This window comes from Sorex fumeus, unplaced genomic scaffold (genome assembly GCF_029834395.1).
Source record: "Sorex fumeus unplaced genomic scaffold, SorFum_2.1 ptg000095l, whole genome shotgun sequence".
Taxonomy (NCBI): Eukaryota; Metazoa; Chordata; class Mammalia; order Eulipotyphla; family Soricidae; genus Sorex; species Sorex fumeus.
This window is the reverse complement of record NW_026606152.1, coordinates 3,888,701-3,907,114: the sequence shown is the minus strand read 5'-3', so window position 1 is coordinate 3,907,114 and position 18,414 is coordinate 3,888,701. Positions and strand designations below refer to the sequence as shown.

Here is an 18,414-nt window from a genome sequence, read left to right as displayed (position 1 = left end):
CACGGAGAAGTCGTGAAGTGTGTGGCACATCATTCCAACTCTTTTCTGAATGTCCTTGAATTCCTAGGCCAAATCTCACTTGGTTGTGCATGAGGCCCTTTGTTCTTGTTGCTGAAAGCACCTGGGTACTCCTGTCACTTGAGGGGGGAGTCACTGAGTAAATTGAGAAGCCTTTGTCTTTTTTAAAAAATTATTTATTTATTTATGTATTAATTTTTCCTTTTTGGGTCACACCTGGCAATGCACAGGGGTTACTCCTGGCTCTGCGCTCAGGAATTACCCCTGGCGGTGCTCAGGGGACCATATGGGATGCTGGGAATCGAACCCCGGTTGGCCGCGTGTAAGGCAAACGCCCTACCCGCTGTGCTATTGCTCCAGCCCCGAGAAGTCTTTGTCTTCATGGTCATATTTTATGAAAGAGTTTGTAAAGGATTTGGGACTAATTCTTTTTCTTTGTGAAGCAAGGGGTTTTTTTGGTTTGTTTGTCTGGCTTTTGTTTGTATGTTTTGTTTTGTTCGGGGACCGCATCTGGCAGTGCTCAGGGTTTGTTCCTGGATCTGCACTCAAGAATTACTCCTGGAAAGTTTGGAGGATCATATGGGATTCTGGGAACCAAACCCGGGGCGGCTGTATGCACGGCAAACACTCTACCTGCTTTGCTATCGCTCCAGCCCCACAAATAGTTTTTATTGAAACTTTATTTAAAGAAATGTGAGTGGAGAGAGATGGCGAAGTATGTGTTTGAGAGAGAGAACACAGGCTTCTCCAGAGTGGATATAAGCAAGAAAAACAAAAAAACAGAACTGTAGGGACAAGCAAGTGAGATGTCTGTTCAAGGGAGAACACGGGCTTGGGGAGAAAGCCTGTATCTTCTTTAGTCGATGGAATTTACTGGTGAAATCATGTGGTTTTTTTCTCATGAGATTTTTTTAAGAATAAACTCAGTGCTTTGGTCACAGGTACATTCAGATTTCATATTCCCCGTGAGTCAATTTTGGCAATTTGAGTTTTTTTAGGCATATGCTCATAGATGGAAAGAAAGGGCCTGATTTGCTGGCATCGGGCTACTTAGTGCATTCTCTTTGCCATTAGTGCCTGTATGTGGGGCGCTGGTGACCCTTGGTCGTGTCTGATGAGGGGGATTTGTGCTCTCCGTCTCTGTCTCTCTCCTCTTTCTGTCTCTCTCCTCTCTTTGTCTCTCTCTGTCTCTGCCTCTCTGTCTCTCTTCCTCTTTCTGTCTCTCTGTCTCTGTCTCTCTGTCTCTCTTCCTCTCTCTCTCTCTTCCTCTCTCTCTCTCTCTCTTCCTCTCTTCCTCTCTCTCTCTCTCTCTCTCTCTCTCTCTCTCTCTCTCTCTCTCTCCTAACCCTGTGTGTTATTTGGAGCCTTTTAAGTAACAAATTCCCATCGAATCGGCCCTGCCTCCTACTTTTGCGTCTCCATCCCCGGGCTGCCTGCCCCGGCCTTTCTTCGTTTCTTTGCTCGCTTCTAGCTTCCTTTCTAGTTTATTAGCTTCTTTAGGAAAAAAAAAAAAGGCTTAGCTCTGTGAGACCTTTTCTCTAGCATAAGGCAGTCCCAGTTACAAATTTTTCTCCGTTCGCACTAACTACATGCCATTTTCCTAGATCGTGGGCCTTTTTCACCCATTTCACAGTGTTTTCCAGTTTTCTTATGATTACCTTCATGACCCGTCAGTTACTTGGAGGTATGGTGTTCAAGTTTTAAGTGGTTTTGAGTTTCCTTGATTTATTCCTATTTTCAATATACAATTTAGTTCCTTGTGGTCAGAAATCAGGTTTATTTGGCTTCAGTCCTGGCACATGATGGGATCTGTGGCGGTCTCCCCAGCCTGTGCTGGAGGACGTTCCCACCATGCCCACAGGACCGTACCCCGTGCTCCTATGTCCTGGGTAAATCTCGCTCTCTGTGGTGAACGCAGGTTATTGGCGTCTTCAGCTGCTAGTGTCTGTGTGCCCTTTCAATACTGGGCTCCTTTCTCCTCGGTTGTCCCCGTGGTCACCCGTCACAGGAGTTCTGTTCTGCCCTTTGACGTTGAACTCCCTGGTGTGGTGGTTCTGAGTCCCGGATCTGGTAGGGGATGCAGATCCACTTCCTGCTCCGTAGCGAGTCCAGATGCTCCCACACCGATTTGGTCTCTCACCCCTTTTCAAATAAATTAGTTGGCAGCCCTCTGAAACCTGGCTGTCTGGGGGAAGGAGGGGTTTAGGCCACAGCTGGGGACTGTCTGGCTCTGTGCTCAGGGGACCAACCTGGCGCCAGATGCCGGGAAAGAGACTGCATTACCTCCGGGACATCCGCTCAGGCCACTGCAGGAGCCTCCCAGCACACCCACAGCCCGGCCCTCTGCAACCTCCCAGACCCTGGAAGGAAACCGCCCAGTTTGGGAAATGGTGCTTCTCATCCAACAAGTTCTACCTTTTAGTTGAAGTCCTTACATTACTTATGTTTCAGTAAAATGTAATTAAGTTTCTATTATAATTCTATTTCTCTCTTGCTGTTTTCTGTATTTCTCCCATTTTGATTTCTGTGATTATCCCTGGACATAGGAGTCTCCTGGTGGACAATTCCACAATGAAATTGACCACATCATATTCAATCGACAGTTTTGCCTGAACGATGTTGCTGTTGTCCCAAAATTCCAAACAGGATTGGACCACTGTCTCCTTCGTGCAAAATTCTACTTCACAGAGCGGGGAGAAAGGGCTGCAAAGTTTAAGAAGAGAACTCCCAGAATGACCACCAAATGAGAGCTCTTTGGCACTGTTGTGGCAACATGGGAAGATGCCGTCATTGACAACGTTGACGAGGAATACGATTGACTGGTTCAGCACCTCCATGGTTGTGCGAAGAACGCCAAGAGAGAGATAGCCACAAAAAGACGCGTCTTCGAAAACTCTTGAGCTCATTTGCCAATGTGGCTTAGCGCAAGCCTCAGGCAACTGCAAGCGAACGTCAGATCTCCCAAAGCAGTGCAGAGAAGTGATCAAGGAAGACCTCAAAGAGAGAAGAGCAGCAGTGCTGGCAGATGTGGCAGAAGCTGGGAAAAGCATTCGCAATGCCCGCCTATCCTTTGCCAAGATGACTGCCCTCCGATGTCCTGATGGATCTATCACATCTTCCAGAAGGGCAATGGAGAAGATTATCCATTACTTCTACTCGGATCTCTTCGATACCCATGTCCACCTGCCCATATACCATTCCCAACGTTCTCCCTTCCGAAATCTGACACGCCATTTCATCAGTAAAGAAGCGAACAGCACCCGGCCCAGACAAGGTCAGACCCGAACACCTGAAGAACCTGCTGTCAGTACTCATCAATACATTGGCTCAGCTCTTCATACGCTACCTGTCTGAATGCAAGGTTCCGTCCCAGTGGAAAACCAGCAGGACTGTACTACTGTACAAGAAGGGAGACGTCCACAACATCGGCAACTATCGCCTGATCTGCCTATTGTCTGTCATCTACAAGCTGTTCACTCAAGAGTCATTCTGAATAGGATTGGAAGAACACTAGATGAAGAACAACCATGCGAGCAAGCCGGGTTCTGAAAAGGATTCAGCATGATCGACCATATCCACACGATAACCAAGCTCATTGAGGTTTCTCGGGAGTTCAAGATGCCACTCTGTCTAACGTTCATTGATTTAAAGAAGGCCTTTGATTCTGTTGAGACGGAAGCGGTCATCGAAGCCCTAGCCAAACAGGGCATTCAAACTCAATACATCAGGATCCTCCGTGAGTTGTATTGCAGATTCACTACCAGGATCTCATCATTCTACAGGGAGGTGATCACTGATGTCAAGAGAGGGGTTCGGCAAGGTGATACCATTTCACCAAAACTCTTCAGTGCCACCCTCAAGAACATCATGCGACAACTGGAATGGGAAGGAATGGGAGTGAAGATAGACAATTGGCAACTACACCACCTCCACTTTGCTGATGACATTGTTCTAATAACACCAAACATTAGCCAAGCAGCACAAATTCTGGCTGACTTTGACCGTGTGTGTGGAAAGGTCGGACAACAGCTAAATCTCACGAAGACAATGTTTATGAGAAATGGTCTCGTTCCTGACATTCCATTTGCTCTCAATGGGATGGACATCTCTGAATGCAACAGTTATGTGTACTTAGGTCGAGAAGTCAACATGACAAATGACCTGGCACTTGAGTTGAGCAGGCAGAAGAGAGTGGCTTGAAACGCCTTCAAGAGCATCAAAGAAATAGCTAAGAGGACGACGAAGAACCTCCAGCTACAGGCACATCTCTTTGATTCCACTGTTCTTCCTGCATTAACATACGCCTCAGAGACCTGGGCCCTACAGAAACAGGATGAGAACACTATTTGGGTCTCCCAAAAAGGAATCAAAAGAGCTATGCTTGGAGTATCACACTTTACTCAAGTGACAGAAAGACTTTGGAGTTCCGACCTCCATAGATGATCGAGAATCAGGGACGCTGTCTCATTTTCCAAGGCATTGAAAATCAGATGGGCTGGACATGTAATGCAATTTGGAGACAACCACGGGACTAGAGTCATTACGGACTGGATTCCATGGGACGTCAAAAGATTGCATGGCCGCCCACCTATGAGATGGTCAGATTTCTTTGTCAAGACCCTAAACAATCGGTTTGAGGCTGTTCGTGTACCTAGAATGAGCAGACGCCATTGGGCTACACTAGCACGCGACAGGGACGAATGGAGATGTTACTGGCGCCCGCTTGAGCAAATCAATGAATAACGGGATGTCAAGTGATCAAGTGATTGTTCCTCTATACCTCCTTCACCATTTTCTTCTATGTTGAGAAGTGTTTTAAACAGTTTTTAGTTTCTCATTTATAAGTCCTCTTTAAAAAAATGTATATTGAGTCATTTTCTGAGTAAGTGTATTTCTGGAGCTTTTAATTGCTTTTTGTGGTTTTAAATCACCATCAATTTTCAACCTATTGGACTTATTTTAGTTTTTTTTTTCTGTACCCGGCAGTGCTCAGGGCTCACTTCTGCCTCTGTGCTTGAGGTTTATGCCTGGCTCTGTGCTCGGGGTGCACTCCCAGCTCTGTGCTCACTCCAGGCTCACTCCCCGTTCTGTGTTCAGGGATCACTCCCAGCTCTGTGCTTGGGGCTCACTCCTGTCGAGCTTGGAGTACTATTGAGATTATCGAGGATCAGACCCAGGCAAGCATCTTCCCCACTGTACTATCTCTCAGGCCCCTTGAGGATTTCTGTTGAGGAAAGTTTGCTAACAATGAGTTTGGTCCATCGTTGTTTATCTGGGAATGACTTTATTTCAAGCTGAGGTTTTTGGTATTTTTTTTTCTGGAGCGGAGGATAGTTTCACCCGGTACAAAATTTGTGGGTTATAGCTTTTTTTCTTGAGTCACTTTGCCTACGGCTGTCTGCTGCCTCTGTTCTCTTTTTGTCCTGAAGAAAAGACACTATTAACATTGTCCTTGCCCAGGTCCTGAGGAGAAGGGCCAGGTGATCTCTGTTCTGTAGCAGTTTGGCTCCATTATCGCAGTTTATGCCTAACCTTGTGGGGCGCTTCATTTCTCAACTGTTCTGGTCCAGCTGTTTCATGGCTCTGGAAGTGCTTTTGTCATTGTCCCTCATAAGCCTATTCTGCCAGACCCTTCCTCCCTCTCTGCCGAGCTCACCCTGACTCTGTTGGCATGTCGGGTGCTGGTCTGTATGTCTCACAGATTCTGCTTGCCACTGTCTGCCTGTTCTCTCTCTGTTACAGAAATGTTCATTACCGTCTTCAGTTCAGTGATTACTGTCTTCAGTTCTGTCTCAGAACCACTGTCCAACCCTCATGCATTTTCCGTGTCATTCTACTTATTCGTGCCAGAATTTCCATTTGGTTCTTTTATATTATTTTTTCTCCTTATTGAGAATCTTTATTTATTGATTTGTTGCTGTAGTAATTTCCTTTAACTCTTCAGATCCTATCTGTAGCTGCTTTCGAGTCTTTCGTTGCCAAACCCAACACCAGGAAATCCCTGGGGACCGCTCTTATTTTTGTCCCCTGCATACAGACATTTTCCCCCGCTTGTTTGCACTTCTCATATGCTTTGTTGAAAATGAGGATTTTCGTTTTCAGGTCTGCATTGTGGTTTTGTCCCAGAAGCTGGTAGTTGTTTTTTGTTGTGTCTCTGTTGTTGCTTGTTCATTTGTTTAGCGACTTGCCTGGAATAAATCCATCTTCTTTGCTGATTCCAAATCTTTTTTTCCGATTTTATGCTTGAGCCCAGCATTCTTGCCTATGTGGTAGCTCTGCTTAGGGGTTAGATCAGAGGTCTGTCCTCATGTTCTTAGCTAGGCCTCTTTGCTTCTGTCTGAGATATTCAAACCAAGGGGTCCGCCTGGCGCTCTCTTCCCACTGGCCCAGCCTGCTACTTTTGAGCATGTGCATGGCTGTAGGGCCACTGAGGAGTCCGCACTGCCTTGAGCCCTTTGAGCCCTTTCTAGAGGACACATAGTCTAGCAACTGGATACTTTTTTTTGTGTGTGTGTGTGTATATGTGTGTTGTTTTTATTTATTTTTTTATTTTATTTTATTTTTTTTCACTAAAGTCTTTTTTTTTAAATTTATTTTTATTTATTTATTGAATCACCATGGGAAAGGCTACAAAGCTTTCAGATTTAGGTCTCAGTCATGCAAATATCAAGCACATTTCCCTTTACCAAAACTTATTTTTTACCATGAAGAACCCCAATAAAACCCCACCCCCCACCCCTCCCAGTCCCTGTGGGGCAGATGAATTCTAGTTAACACTCTATCTGTTTTGATTAGATTCATTGTTTCAATAAAAGATTCACCACTATTATTTAGAGTTTACCAACCCCCCCCAAGTCAGACATACTGACAAAGCATTGTGAAGTGATTTGCTGTCTACAGCTGGGTTCAAGAATTATATGTTGGTTTTGGATTTCTGCTATTTTACTTATTGACCCTGGAAGTATTTCTACTGAAAGTCAGATAGTTAAGAAATTGGTTTCTGTGTTCTGGAGTCGTGGCTGTGCTGGAGAGCCGCTAGTCGGGGGCAACTGGTGGCCTCGGTAGGGCGTGAAGGGCGGACCGAAACGCCCCCCTTCCCATGAGGTTTTAGTCGCCCCCAGTCCCCCGGCTCATACCTGCTGTCCACAAGGCTCCCATGCGGCCGCCATCTTTCTTTCCAGAGAGGAGAAGGCGACTGGGGCAACACCCTTTCCCCTCCGGACAGACCTGATGGCCTGGATTAACACATAGTCCGTTCACTTTTCTGCTCCAAGCTGCTGGGTTCTGCATTAAGTCCTTGTGCTTCTGGGGCCGTGGCCGTGCTGGAGAGCCGCTCGTGGGGGGCAACTGGTGACCTCGGTAGGGCGTGAAGGACGGACTGGAACGCCCCCCTTCCCATGAGGTTTTAGTCGCCCCCACACCCCCGGCTCATACCTGCTGTCCACAAGGCTCCCATGTGGCCGCCATCTTTCTTTCCAGAGAGGAGAGGGCGAATGGGACAACACCCTTTCCCCTCCGGACAGACCTGATGGCCTGGATTAACGCATAGTCCGTTCACTTTTCTGCTCCAAGCTGCCAGGTTCTGCATTAAGTCCTTGTGCTTCTGGGGCCGTGGCCGTGCTGGAGAGCCACTCGTGGGGGGCAACTGGCGACCTCGGTAGGGCGTGAAGGACGGACCGGAACGCCCCCCTTCCCATGAGGTTTTAGTCGCCCCCCCGCTCCCCCGGCTCATACCTGCTGTCCACAAGGCTCCCATGCAGCCGTCATCCTTCTTTCCAGAGAAGAGAGGGCGAATGGGGCAACACCCTTTCTCCTCCGGCAGACTTGATGGCCTGGATTAACGCATGGTCCGTTCACTTTTCTGCTCCAAGCTGCCAGGTTCTGCATTAAGTCCTTGTGCTTCTGGGGCCGTGGCCGTGCTGGAGAGCCGCTCGTGGGGGGCAACTGGTGACCTCGGTAGGGCGTGAAGGACGGACCGGAACGCCCCCCTTCCCATGAGGTTTTGCAACTGGATACTTTTTAAAAAAAATTTTATTGGCTCACAATGGAGATGTTACTGGGCCTGCTCGATCGGTGAACAACTGAAGACATTGAATCACCATGAGATAGTTACAAGCTTTCATGTTTGGATTATAATCACACAATAATCAAACACCGATCCCTTGATACATTTTCTAAAATGATTGTGTTCACAGATGTCTTTCCTGTGGGTGATGGTTCCCACCAGTTCAGGCATTGTTTGTGGTTCCAAATATTCGAATTGCCCTTCAGTGGCGGTGTTGCCGTTGCTGGCACATACAGTGTAACCCATAGTACACTCTCTTCCCAGCGGGACAGTGACATGCAAGTAGCCCTGTGCCCAAGACCTGCAGACACCTGTGGCTCTCACCCAAAGTCCTGCAGATCCCAGGCACAAGCCCTCATCAGGCTACGGCTGCCCTTGGACGTTGCCCATGCCCAATGACTGCTCTCATCCCTCTGTGCAGTTTCATGATTGATGTTTGGGGAGAAAGTTTGCCGACCGCCCCAACTAGCCATTAAGAGTGTGTGTGTGTGTGTGTGTGTGTGTGTCTGTGTGTGTGTCTGTGTGTGTGTGTTGGCGGAGGGGGGGGGAGAATTATGCCTGCCTAGAGTGTGTTTCTGACTATGCACATGATAGGCAAGACAAGGATCCTAGGGGATGGGGGCCGGTGCGAAGCACATGACTAGACATGAGGCGGTAAAAGTTGGTGTGGGGGGCGATACCTTGAGTTAGCAGAGAGGGCAAGTAGGGGTGTGTGCACAGAAAGGGGCTTGCCCGAGGCATCAGGCTCAGTCAGCAGAGACTTTAGAATCTGGGTCTCCTGATCCTGACCCAGGGATCTTCCCTCCTGCCAAAGTGATGTTTCAGCTCACCAGTTACAGTTTAAAAGTCTCAAATATCTTGGCTTTTCAATGCAGTAGGTCTTCTGTGTGCCCAGCCCTCACCCATCTATCTGTTCATCCATCCCTCCATTGAGGGTCTACAGCTGCCTCAAACTGAGCTGGACTCCAAGGATAAGTAGAGAACAAGTTCTGAGGTGCCCTGCCCTTAGAGTAATGACAGGGATGTAAGACCCGGGAAAAGGCCTTGCCAAGCTCTTTGGGGAAGTTGCTTCTCGGTTAGTCTTGATTAAGGCTGTGAGTTTTAATGAAACTTCAAGTTGAAATCTCTCTAATATGATGTTCAATCAAACTTTTGTATGTGGAAAAATTAATTTTTGGAAACAATTTTAAGTGTTCGAGGCATTGAAAGATCAGTCTCATATTTAATAGTTTGGTGGCAATTTTTTTGGTTTGCTTCTGGAATAAGTCACTTAATCACTTAACTTCCTGTTAGTCGTCGATTTGCTCGAGCGGGCGCCAGTAACGTCTCCATTTGTCTCTGTCGCGTGCTAGTGTAGCCCAATGGCATCTGTTCGCTCCGGGAACATGAAGGGCCTCAAACCGATCGTTCATGATCTTAATGAAGAAGTCTGACCATCTGGAAGGTGGGCGGCCACGCGGTCTTTTGACATCCTGTGGAATCCAGTCAGTAACAGCTCTAGTCCAGCGGTCGTCTTTAAATCTCATTACGTGACCAGCCCATCTGATTTTCGACACCTTGGCAAATGAGACAGCGTCCCTGATTCTTGATCGTCGATGGATGTCAGAACTCCGGATTCTTTCTCTCATTTGAGTGAAACGTGATATTCCAAGCATAGCTCTTTCTATTCTTCTTTGGGAGACCTGAATAGCGTTCTCATCTTGTTTGCGTAGGGCCCAGGTCTCTGAGGCATATGTTAATGCAGGAAGAACAGTGGAATCAAAGAGATGTGCCCAAATTCCACAGGATGGATATGTCGTTCCCAACGTTCTCCCTTCCGAAATCCGACACGCCATTTCGTCGGTAAAGAAACAAACAGCACCCGGCCCAGACAAGGTCAGACCTGAACACCTGAAGAACCTGCCGTCAGTACTCATCAATACACTGGCTCGGCTCTTCACTCACTACCTGTCTGAATGCAAGGTTCCGTCCCAATGGAAAACCAGCAGGACCGTACTACTGTTCAAGAAGGGAGACATCCATGACATTGGCAACTATCGCCCAATCTGCCTATTGTCTGTCATCTACAAGTTGTTCACTCGAGTCATCCTAAATAGGATTGGCAGAACACTAGATGAAGAACAACCATGCGAGCAAGCAGGGTTCCGCAAAGGATTCAGCACCATCGACCATATCCACACAATAACCAAGCTCATTGAGGTTTCTCGGGAGTTCAAGATGCCACTCTGTTTAACGTTCATTGATTTAAAGAAAGCCTTTGATTCTGTTGAGACGGAAGCGGTCATTGAAGCCCTAGCCAATCATGGCATTCAAGCCCAGTACATCAGGATCCTCCGTGAGCTGTATTGCGGATTCACTACCAGGATCTCACCATTCTATAAAGAAGTGATCGTTGATGTCAAGAGAGGGGTGCAGCAGGGTGATACCATTTCACCGAAACTCTTCAGTGCCACCCTCGAGAACATCATGCGACGACTGGAATGGGAAGGAATGGGAGTGAAGATAGATGGTCGGCAACTACACCACCTCCGCTTTGCTGATGACATTGTTTTAATAACATCAAACATCAGCCAAGCGGCACAAATGCTGGCCGACTTTGACCGTGAGTGTGGAAAGGTAGGACTACAGATGAACCTTACGAAGACAATGTTTATGAGAAACAGCCTTGTTCCTGACGCCCCATTCGCTCTCAATGGAACGACCATCTCCGAATGCAACAGCTATGTGTACCCAGGTCGAGAGGTCAACATGACAAATGACCTGGCACCTGAGCTGCGCAGGAGGAAGAGAGCGGCTTGGAACGCCTTCAAGAACGTCGAAGAAATAGCTAAGAGGACGAAGAACCTCCGGAATAAGTCAAAAGGCAAAATGCTGTGAATTCTCTCTGAAAAAGCTTTTGTAAATTGGAGTTTTGCAAACCCTCCCGCAGACACATCCATAATCGTCAGGCCCTTCGCCTTACACAGAGAGAGCGCTATGGAGCTGCACGGTGCTTCAACACTTGCCAACTGCTTTTGGCTGCCCATGCAATGCCAAGAAACCATATGGAAAACAAAAAATTCAGGGAAAAATCTGGATGCCTTGTCTATATGACAACAAATAATTGGGTATTTGAAAACAAGAGACTCTGTTTTGGGTTGGTTTTGTTTTAAACTAACCCTTGAGTCATCTTTTGGGGATCCTTAAATGCTACCTCCCAGGAATCTGTGGCGTTCCCATGCCATCACATCCTTTTCTCTCCTTCTCTGTCTCCCTCTCTCCTCTGATTCTTTCTGTGCTCATGCCCATATCTGTGTCTCAGAACCCCCAGTGTCCCACGACCGTTTCCTGAGACCGGCAGTGTGAGAGAGGTGTCTGGAGCACGAGGGCCACATACTGTGATAGTCACCAACCTCTCATGCAGGAGGTCACATGCTCACCAATCTCAGAGCCACAAGATGGTGGAGGCCACCTGATCTGGTGAGACTTGGCAAATGAATGAAACAAACTTTCCTTGGGTCACTCTCTGGAGTCTGAGGGTCCTTTGTGACTCTATCCCAGCCTGTCTGGCCTGATTGAGCCCCAGGATGCTCTAGGAAAACTGCACGGGTCATGTCCCACCTTCTCCTTCAAATCTGACCCGTCCTTCAGGAAGTCGCGCATTGCTCTTCCGAATATCTGTCCTTCTGACTTTGACAACCAGAGGTTCCGGGGCCACCTCTGTTGCCTCTTCTTCACCCTCTTGTCCTGTCTTTTCATTCCTCATCTGGATCAATGCGACAATGCCACAATGGCTGCCTTATGCATTTTTCTACTCTTTTCTAAGCCCCAACTCACAGAAACTACCAGAATTAGCTTTCCAGCTAACAAATCTGCTCAGATCATTTTTTTCTCTTTTTTTGACTTTTTGAGTCACAACTGGCAATGCCCAGGGTTTACTCCTGGTTGTGCACTCAGGAGTTACACCTGGCGGTGCTTCGGGAACCATGAGGAAGCCGGCGATTGAACTCAGGTTGGCCGCACGCAAGGCAAATGCCCTACTACTGTACTGTCGCTCCATCCCCTCAGGTAATTCTTTTCCCTGAAAACCCTAGAAGGTTCTCTGGCCTTAGAAGCAAGTACAAGCTTTTCAGCATGATGACCCGAGGGCCTAGCTTTCTTCACATTTCTAGGCATGGCCTTGTCCTGTGTGGCCCTTCCCATGTGGATTGTACATCCTTGTCCCTTGTCTGTGCTTGCTCTGCTCCACTTCGGTGGTTCTCCACCCATTGTTCTGAGCCTGTTCAAGTGTGTTTTCCTATGATGCCAACTCTGAGGGGCTGTTTCTCTCCTTACAACCACCCTGAACTGGTATACCTGCTCACCTACAACTCCAAGGTGGGTGTATCTCTCTTTAAAAACACTCTGAGCTGGCTGTAACACCCCTCTGAGGTGGGTGTCTCTCACCTCCTCTGAGCTGTACCGTAAAACCACCTCTGAGGTGGGTATATTTTCCCTCACAATTGTGTCTTAGCCATTTATCTTAGCTCAGAACCATATCTCAGCAAATGTATCTCCTCAAAACCACCTCTAAGGTGGTCTGTAACTTCACAAACAGCTCTGAGGGGGTGTATCTCCCCTCACAACTACACCTGAGGGCATATATCACTTCATCACCAGGTCTCAGTGGCTATTCTCAGTTCACAACTACTGCTAAATCACTCAGAGACAGGCCCTTAGAGATGGTCATGTGATAAACCCACCTCAGAAGGAGTTGTGAGGAGATACAGTAAGTGTATCTCAGTGTTTCTCCTCACAACTGCTGAAGTGTATCTCCTCACAACTCTCTCTGAGATGAGTTTATCTCCTCCTAACCACCTGTGAGGACTGTGTTTCTCTCAGTGAGCTCACCTTCCAAGCACACATGGGTGTGTGTGATAGCCGGGTATCCTGTTGCCACCCCTATCACACACGGATGTTGCGTCTGTCTCCCTTGCTGGCCCTGAGACCTGGCTTTGTCTCTGGGCCATCACCTAGTTCCTTGACTCTTTGGGGACCATCCAGGGGACCTTGAGCCTCAGGCCTCCCGGCCTTGCCCTCTTCCTTGAGCTGGACACTCTCAGAATCTTCTGAAAGGGCCCAGTGAACAGAGGACAGTGTGGGTCTATGTGTGTCTGGGTGTGCGGGTCTGTGTGTCCTGAGTGCAGGGCTGCACGTGTCGGGCTACGGGATGTGTGTCAGGGTGTGGGAGGCCTGCCGGGGTGCAGGATGCGTGCCCGGGTGTGGGATGTATGTCAGGGTGCAGGATGCGTGTCCAGGTGCGGGTCTGCATGTCGGGGTGCGGGACGCGTGTGGGGGCGCGGGTCCGCGTGCCCGGGTGTGGGATGTATGTCCGGGTGCGGGGCGCGCGCGTCCGAGCGCGGGGACCCCCGGGCGTGCCCCTGCCCGCGCCGGCCGCCAGGCGTCGCTGCTCCCCGGGCCGCCGCGCCCCTCCCGCCGCCGCCCGCGCTCGCGGCTCCTTTCTCTGGCGCTCACGCTCGCGCTCGCCTCTCGCTCCGCCGCGCTCGCGCCCGCCCGCGCCCTCTCACCCCTGCCGCCCGCCGCGGGCCCCGCGCCCCGCGTCCCGCGTCCCGCGTCCGGCCGCGCCCGGCGCCATGGCTCGGCTCCTGCTGCCGCTGCTGCTGCTGGCAGCCGGCGGGGCGGCGGGGCGCGCGCCCGGGGACGGGCGTCCGGGCCAGCTCGTCAGCTCGTCGTTCGTGCTCCGGGGGGACGCGACGCACAACCAGGCGATGGTGCACTGGACGGGCGACAACAGCAGCGTGAGTGGCCGGCGGCGGCCGTCGGGGTCCCCGCGCCGCCCGCCTCCCCCTCGCGGCCGCCTCGCGCCGGGAAGTTTGAGGCGCGGCCGGGGGGCGCGGGGGGCGCGTCGCGTCGCGCGGAGAGGGGCTCCGGGAGGGGTCGCCTGCGAGGGGCGCCCGCGGGCGCGGCGGTCGTGGGCGCTGAGGGCCCGGGGGCGCGCGGGTCTGCGCGGGCTCTGACGTGAGAGCGGCCCGAGTGGGGTCTGGGCGCGGGGCGCGTGAGGGGGCCAGGGAGGGACTTCGGGAGGGTCTGGGGCGTGGTCTGGGGCGGCGCTGGGACGGGGTCTCTGAGGGGTCTGCGAGGGGACCCCAGGGGGGTCCGGAGGGCGCCCTTGAGCGCTGGGCGCGAGGAAGAAGCGTCCCAGCTCCGAACGGGCCCTGCATTTGCCCCACAGATCCACGGGCAGCCGCAGCTTTGGGTCCGGGGTCCGGGGTCCCCGGGGGCTGCCGTTCGCCTTCGTTGGTGGGGGTCCGCCTCAGGCGCGTCCCTTCCCGCCGATTTGCTCTTTGGAGACTTGGCTGGTCCGTCGCTCTCCTGTGTCCTTACACCTGGGAGGCTGCGGTGCCGAGGGGCTGTTGGGGGCGCGGGTGGGGGTGTCGTCTTCTCCGTTGGGGGAAGTAGGGACCCGAAGCAGACGGCCTTGAGGGGCCGAGTCTCCCCTCTGCCCCCGAGTCGGGCCGGAGGCTGCAGGGAAGAGGCCGAGGAGGCCTTGGGCTGAAGCACCTTCCCTGCCTTTTCCCCCTGCTCCCCGCCCTCACCTCTCGGCGTGGGAAAGCGAGGAAGACCAGGGTCCTCTCAGAAGGGCACATTGTCTCTTGGCTTGGGGAGCCAACAAGCCTCCGAGGGTTCCTTGTGCCTAGAGAAATCTGGGGCCGAGAGACACGTGCGCGCCCCAGCGGCGCTGTGTGGCCTGTGTTCTGCACACACCAGGACGCAGGGAGCCCCCGGTCCCCACAGCAGCCCGGGCCAGAGACGGGCGCCCGTCCCACACCCGTTCTCATCCCTCTGGGAGCAGCACTTTAGAAATGACCCCAGGGAGGAAATGAGGATTGTCTGACACGCTGAGAGGAATCTTGGGAACATCCTGGCATTGCTGGTCTGGGGAGAAACCTCCGCACGCAGACTTGGGACAGGAGAGCCCAGAAGGGCTGGCGTCTCCGTGTTTTCACGATAGACCAGTGCTTTGGATAAGGACAGGCGATTCATTGAATTTGGTTTGGGGGCCACACTGGGTGGTTCTCAGGGAACCGTTGCGACGCCAGGAGTCAAACCGGATCAGCCATATGCAAGGCGGGCACCTTCCAAGCCGTACTACCTCTCTGGCCAGCGTGGGCTTTTGGATTTATTTTTTGTCTTTGGGCACACCCAGCAGTGCTCAGGGCTTCCTGCTTGCTCTCTGCTCAGGGATCATACCTGGTGGGGCTTGGGGAACCATCTGGGGTGCCTATTCCAGGTTGGCCAGGTAAGCACCCTATGACTCCGGTCCCCAGGACGGGATTTGGAAAGTGTTTGAGCCGCTGCCATCACAGCAGCAGTTCCAGTAGGCTGTGTCCTCCCGGGGCACCTGGGCCTTCCTGTGGGGCAGAAGCAGCTGTTACCTGGGAAACCTCTGTTTCCTTCAGCCCACGGGCACCTCAGACCAGAGCGACTGAACTGCCAGCTCCGGCTCCGGCTCCGGCGTCTCCTGGGAGGGGAGGTGTGACCTGTGGTGTGGATATCACAGGGCGAGGGTCTTGGCCTCCAGGCATGCTCAGTCATCCGCCAGGGGCTAGTGTGGCCCATCCTTGCGTCCCCACTGCTACTGCATGCCTCTCCCCATGGCACTTGAACTTCATATCTGAAGCTCCGGGACCTGATTGTGGGCTTCTTGCGCCTGAATCCAGGTGCTCAGCTTCCCTCTGGTGGGGTCACTCTGCCCCCACCCCGGCATTGTCCCTTTGTCCTCTTGTGTTGCCCTGCCCAGGCCTGGGCGTCCAGGGAGGCCACATGTGGGACTGAGCTTCAGCCGCCCTTGCCCTGCTCCCCGCGGGCTTCCAGAATCTCACATTTGTCTCTTTTGTGCCTGAGAGCTAGAGCTGCAAATTAGACGTAGGCGGCTTCTGAGACTGTTGTCTCTGAGCTAAAAGGATAAGAACAGGCTGTTACCCCGAGTTTCTTCCGGGACAGCACCCTGGCCTTCCCTGCATGTGTCTTGGCTGGGCCGCCATGCCTGCCTGCCTGCCTGTGGGAGGTGGGATCGTTTTCGGGGGGCCCAGAATCCAGCGGCTTCGCCCTGCCATCATTACTTCTCACGTCTGGAAGTGCAGGCGGGGCTGGTGGGCTCCCTCTGAGGCCTGTCTCCGGCCTGTGAGGACTCTGTCTTCCCCTTGGGTCCCCACAATTGTCCCATGGTGCATATCCATGTCCTCATCCCCTCGTCTTGGAAGCACGCCCCCCGGGTCACCTTCAGGGCCGCTGTGAAGCCCCCGCTCCAATAGGGTCACATCTGAAGGCTGGGGAACTTTTAGATGGGGATCCTCACAGCAGGCAGGCTGCCCCATGGAGGGAGGGGTGCTCAGAAAACAGCCAGCCGGCGAGGGATGGGGGACATCGACCCCAGCAGCAAAATCCGGAAGACTGCTTCGAAAGAGGCAGCGTCAGGGTGGGCCGAGACAGCAAGTGGCCTATGGGAGATGGTGGAGAACGTTGTGGTGGGGTGGGAGGCGGGGGGAGGGGGTGTGAACAGCTGAACCAGGTTGGATTTGAAGGGGCCTATGGGTCAGTTCAAGGGTCCACAATGGCTACATTGTGGCTCGGCGGATGGACGGGGAAGCCCCGGCACCTCAGTGACCATAGCTGAGAGGCATGTTGTCCCCCCCGCCCCCGGCAAGGACCCTGGCCCACAGCCCAGAGAGTGATGTCCGGTCAACGTACACCCCGGGTCAGGGAACTGCCAGGCCAGCCCACCGCCCCCAGGGCCTGGCATCCAGCCAGGAAGGACTGCTTCCGGAAACTTGGGATCTTCTGCTCTCTTCTGCACTCAGCCTGTGCGAGCTGAGGCCACACCAATTGGGCGAGACGAGGCTCGTAGAACCTTCCAGTCTCTGCTCTGGAGAACCTCTTGGGTGCTGGTGACACCCCTGAAGTCCGGGGAGACATACGGTGTGGAGAGGCGTTGATTTCTCACAGTGCCCAGGGAATCGGTATTGGGGAATTCAGGGAGGACTTTCTGGAGGAAGCGATGAGTGAGCTGCTCTAAAGGGGGGGGGGTGGGAGTAATAGGACTGGGGAGAAGGGGAGACCCGAGAAGCCTGGGGCTAGGGTCCTGGATGGAGTGAAGCGGGAGGACAAAGCCATGCAGCTGGCCGCTGGGGGCGGCAGGCGTGAGGCTGCTAATAAAGCACCTGGACGCACGACGCAAATCCGCTCTTACTTTAATAAAGTGGCTCTTTAATTTGTAGTTGCATGAGGGTTCCTGTGAGTATTTCAAAGAGGCCATAAATTAGCTTCATTCTGCCGCGCACCCCTCAGACCAGGGGGCAGCCCGGCACTGGCTCACACAGCTTGGAAGCTGGTTTTGTTATCCTCAGTCTGAGGCCTACAGAGACTCGAGGGGGCACTGGGAGCGGGGTTGAGAGCTGAGCTGACCGCTCAGGGGCTCAGGGTGGACACCAGAAAACCCCCAGCCTGCTCCTTCTTCCAGCCCTGGGAGGGTGGCAGGGGGCTAGGAAAGAACCTCGTGTCGGGGGTTCCTGGTGCTTTGTTCAGCCTCCAAGGAGGGGGCTATTTCTAGGCTCCTTCCAGGCTGCCCGGGGGCAGGCACCCATGCTTTCTCAGGGACACATCGACCCCAGAAATGAGGCTGTAGTCAGTCCTGGACAACCTCCCCCCACACTTTGCAGCGGGGAACCCCCTCCCCCCCCCGCTCCGCCCACCCTTGGTGAAGCCTCCGCTGTGTCTGCACAGCTGCTCCCACCCGCTGCTTCTGGGGATACTCTGACAGACCCAGCTGTCCTGTGCTCCCAGCACCCCCTAACCTTCCCCCCACATGCCGACCTTGCCTTGTCCAGCTCAGACTTCTGGGGAGCCCCCAGTGCTCCTGCCTGCCTGGCCCACGTTCCCAGCCACTCCCTGGGGCACTGCACAGATGGGCAGTGTCATTTTTGTCACTTTCTGCATTCAGCGGATACCAGCGCCTGAGCTTTCCCCGGAGAGCTAGAAAGCGAGAAAGTGAGAAAGGAAACGATGCTCTTTTGGGGGCTGGGAAGGCCTCCCGTTTGGGGCTGTGCATTTCTCTAGCAGTCAGTTACTGTATTTGTGCCGAAAATCACATCATTTAATTAGTTTCTTCTCATACCAGCTCACAGATCTTAAAATATCCATGCTCCCCTTCCTTAGTAATTTTCTGGCAAAAGCAGCTAATTTCCTGCAGCAGGAGCTCTCCAGGCACTGGGGGGCACGTCGCTTGCTCAACGCCATTTCCCCATGCGCAGAGAGAAATTAACTTTAATTAGAGTCAGAGGAAGCCAGGCCCA

General features: G+C 52.4%; 2 protein-coding genes across 4 annotated transcripts in view; both read left to right on the top strand.

Annotated features, from left to right (window-relative positions):
• The window catches only part of TBC1D14 (TBC1 domain family member 14), a 298,797-nt gene that overhangs the window by 81,659 nt on the left and 198,724 nt on the right, over window positions 1-18,414 (top strand). The window lies entirely within an intron of this gene.
• Window positions 13,689-18,414, top strand: part of SORCS2 (sortilin related VPS10 domain containing receptor 2) — a 121,465-nt gene continuing 116,739 nt past the window's right edge. The window contains exon 1 of the mRNA XM_056132913.1: window positions 13,689-13,860. Within this exon, the coding sequence (XP_055988888.1) occupies window positions 13,696-13,860 (165 nt within the window). The 5' untranslated portion in view covers window positions 13,689-13,695. The remainder of the gene's footprint in view (window positions 13,861-18,414) is intronic.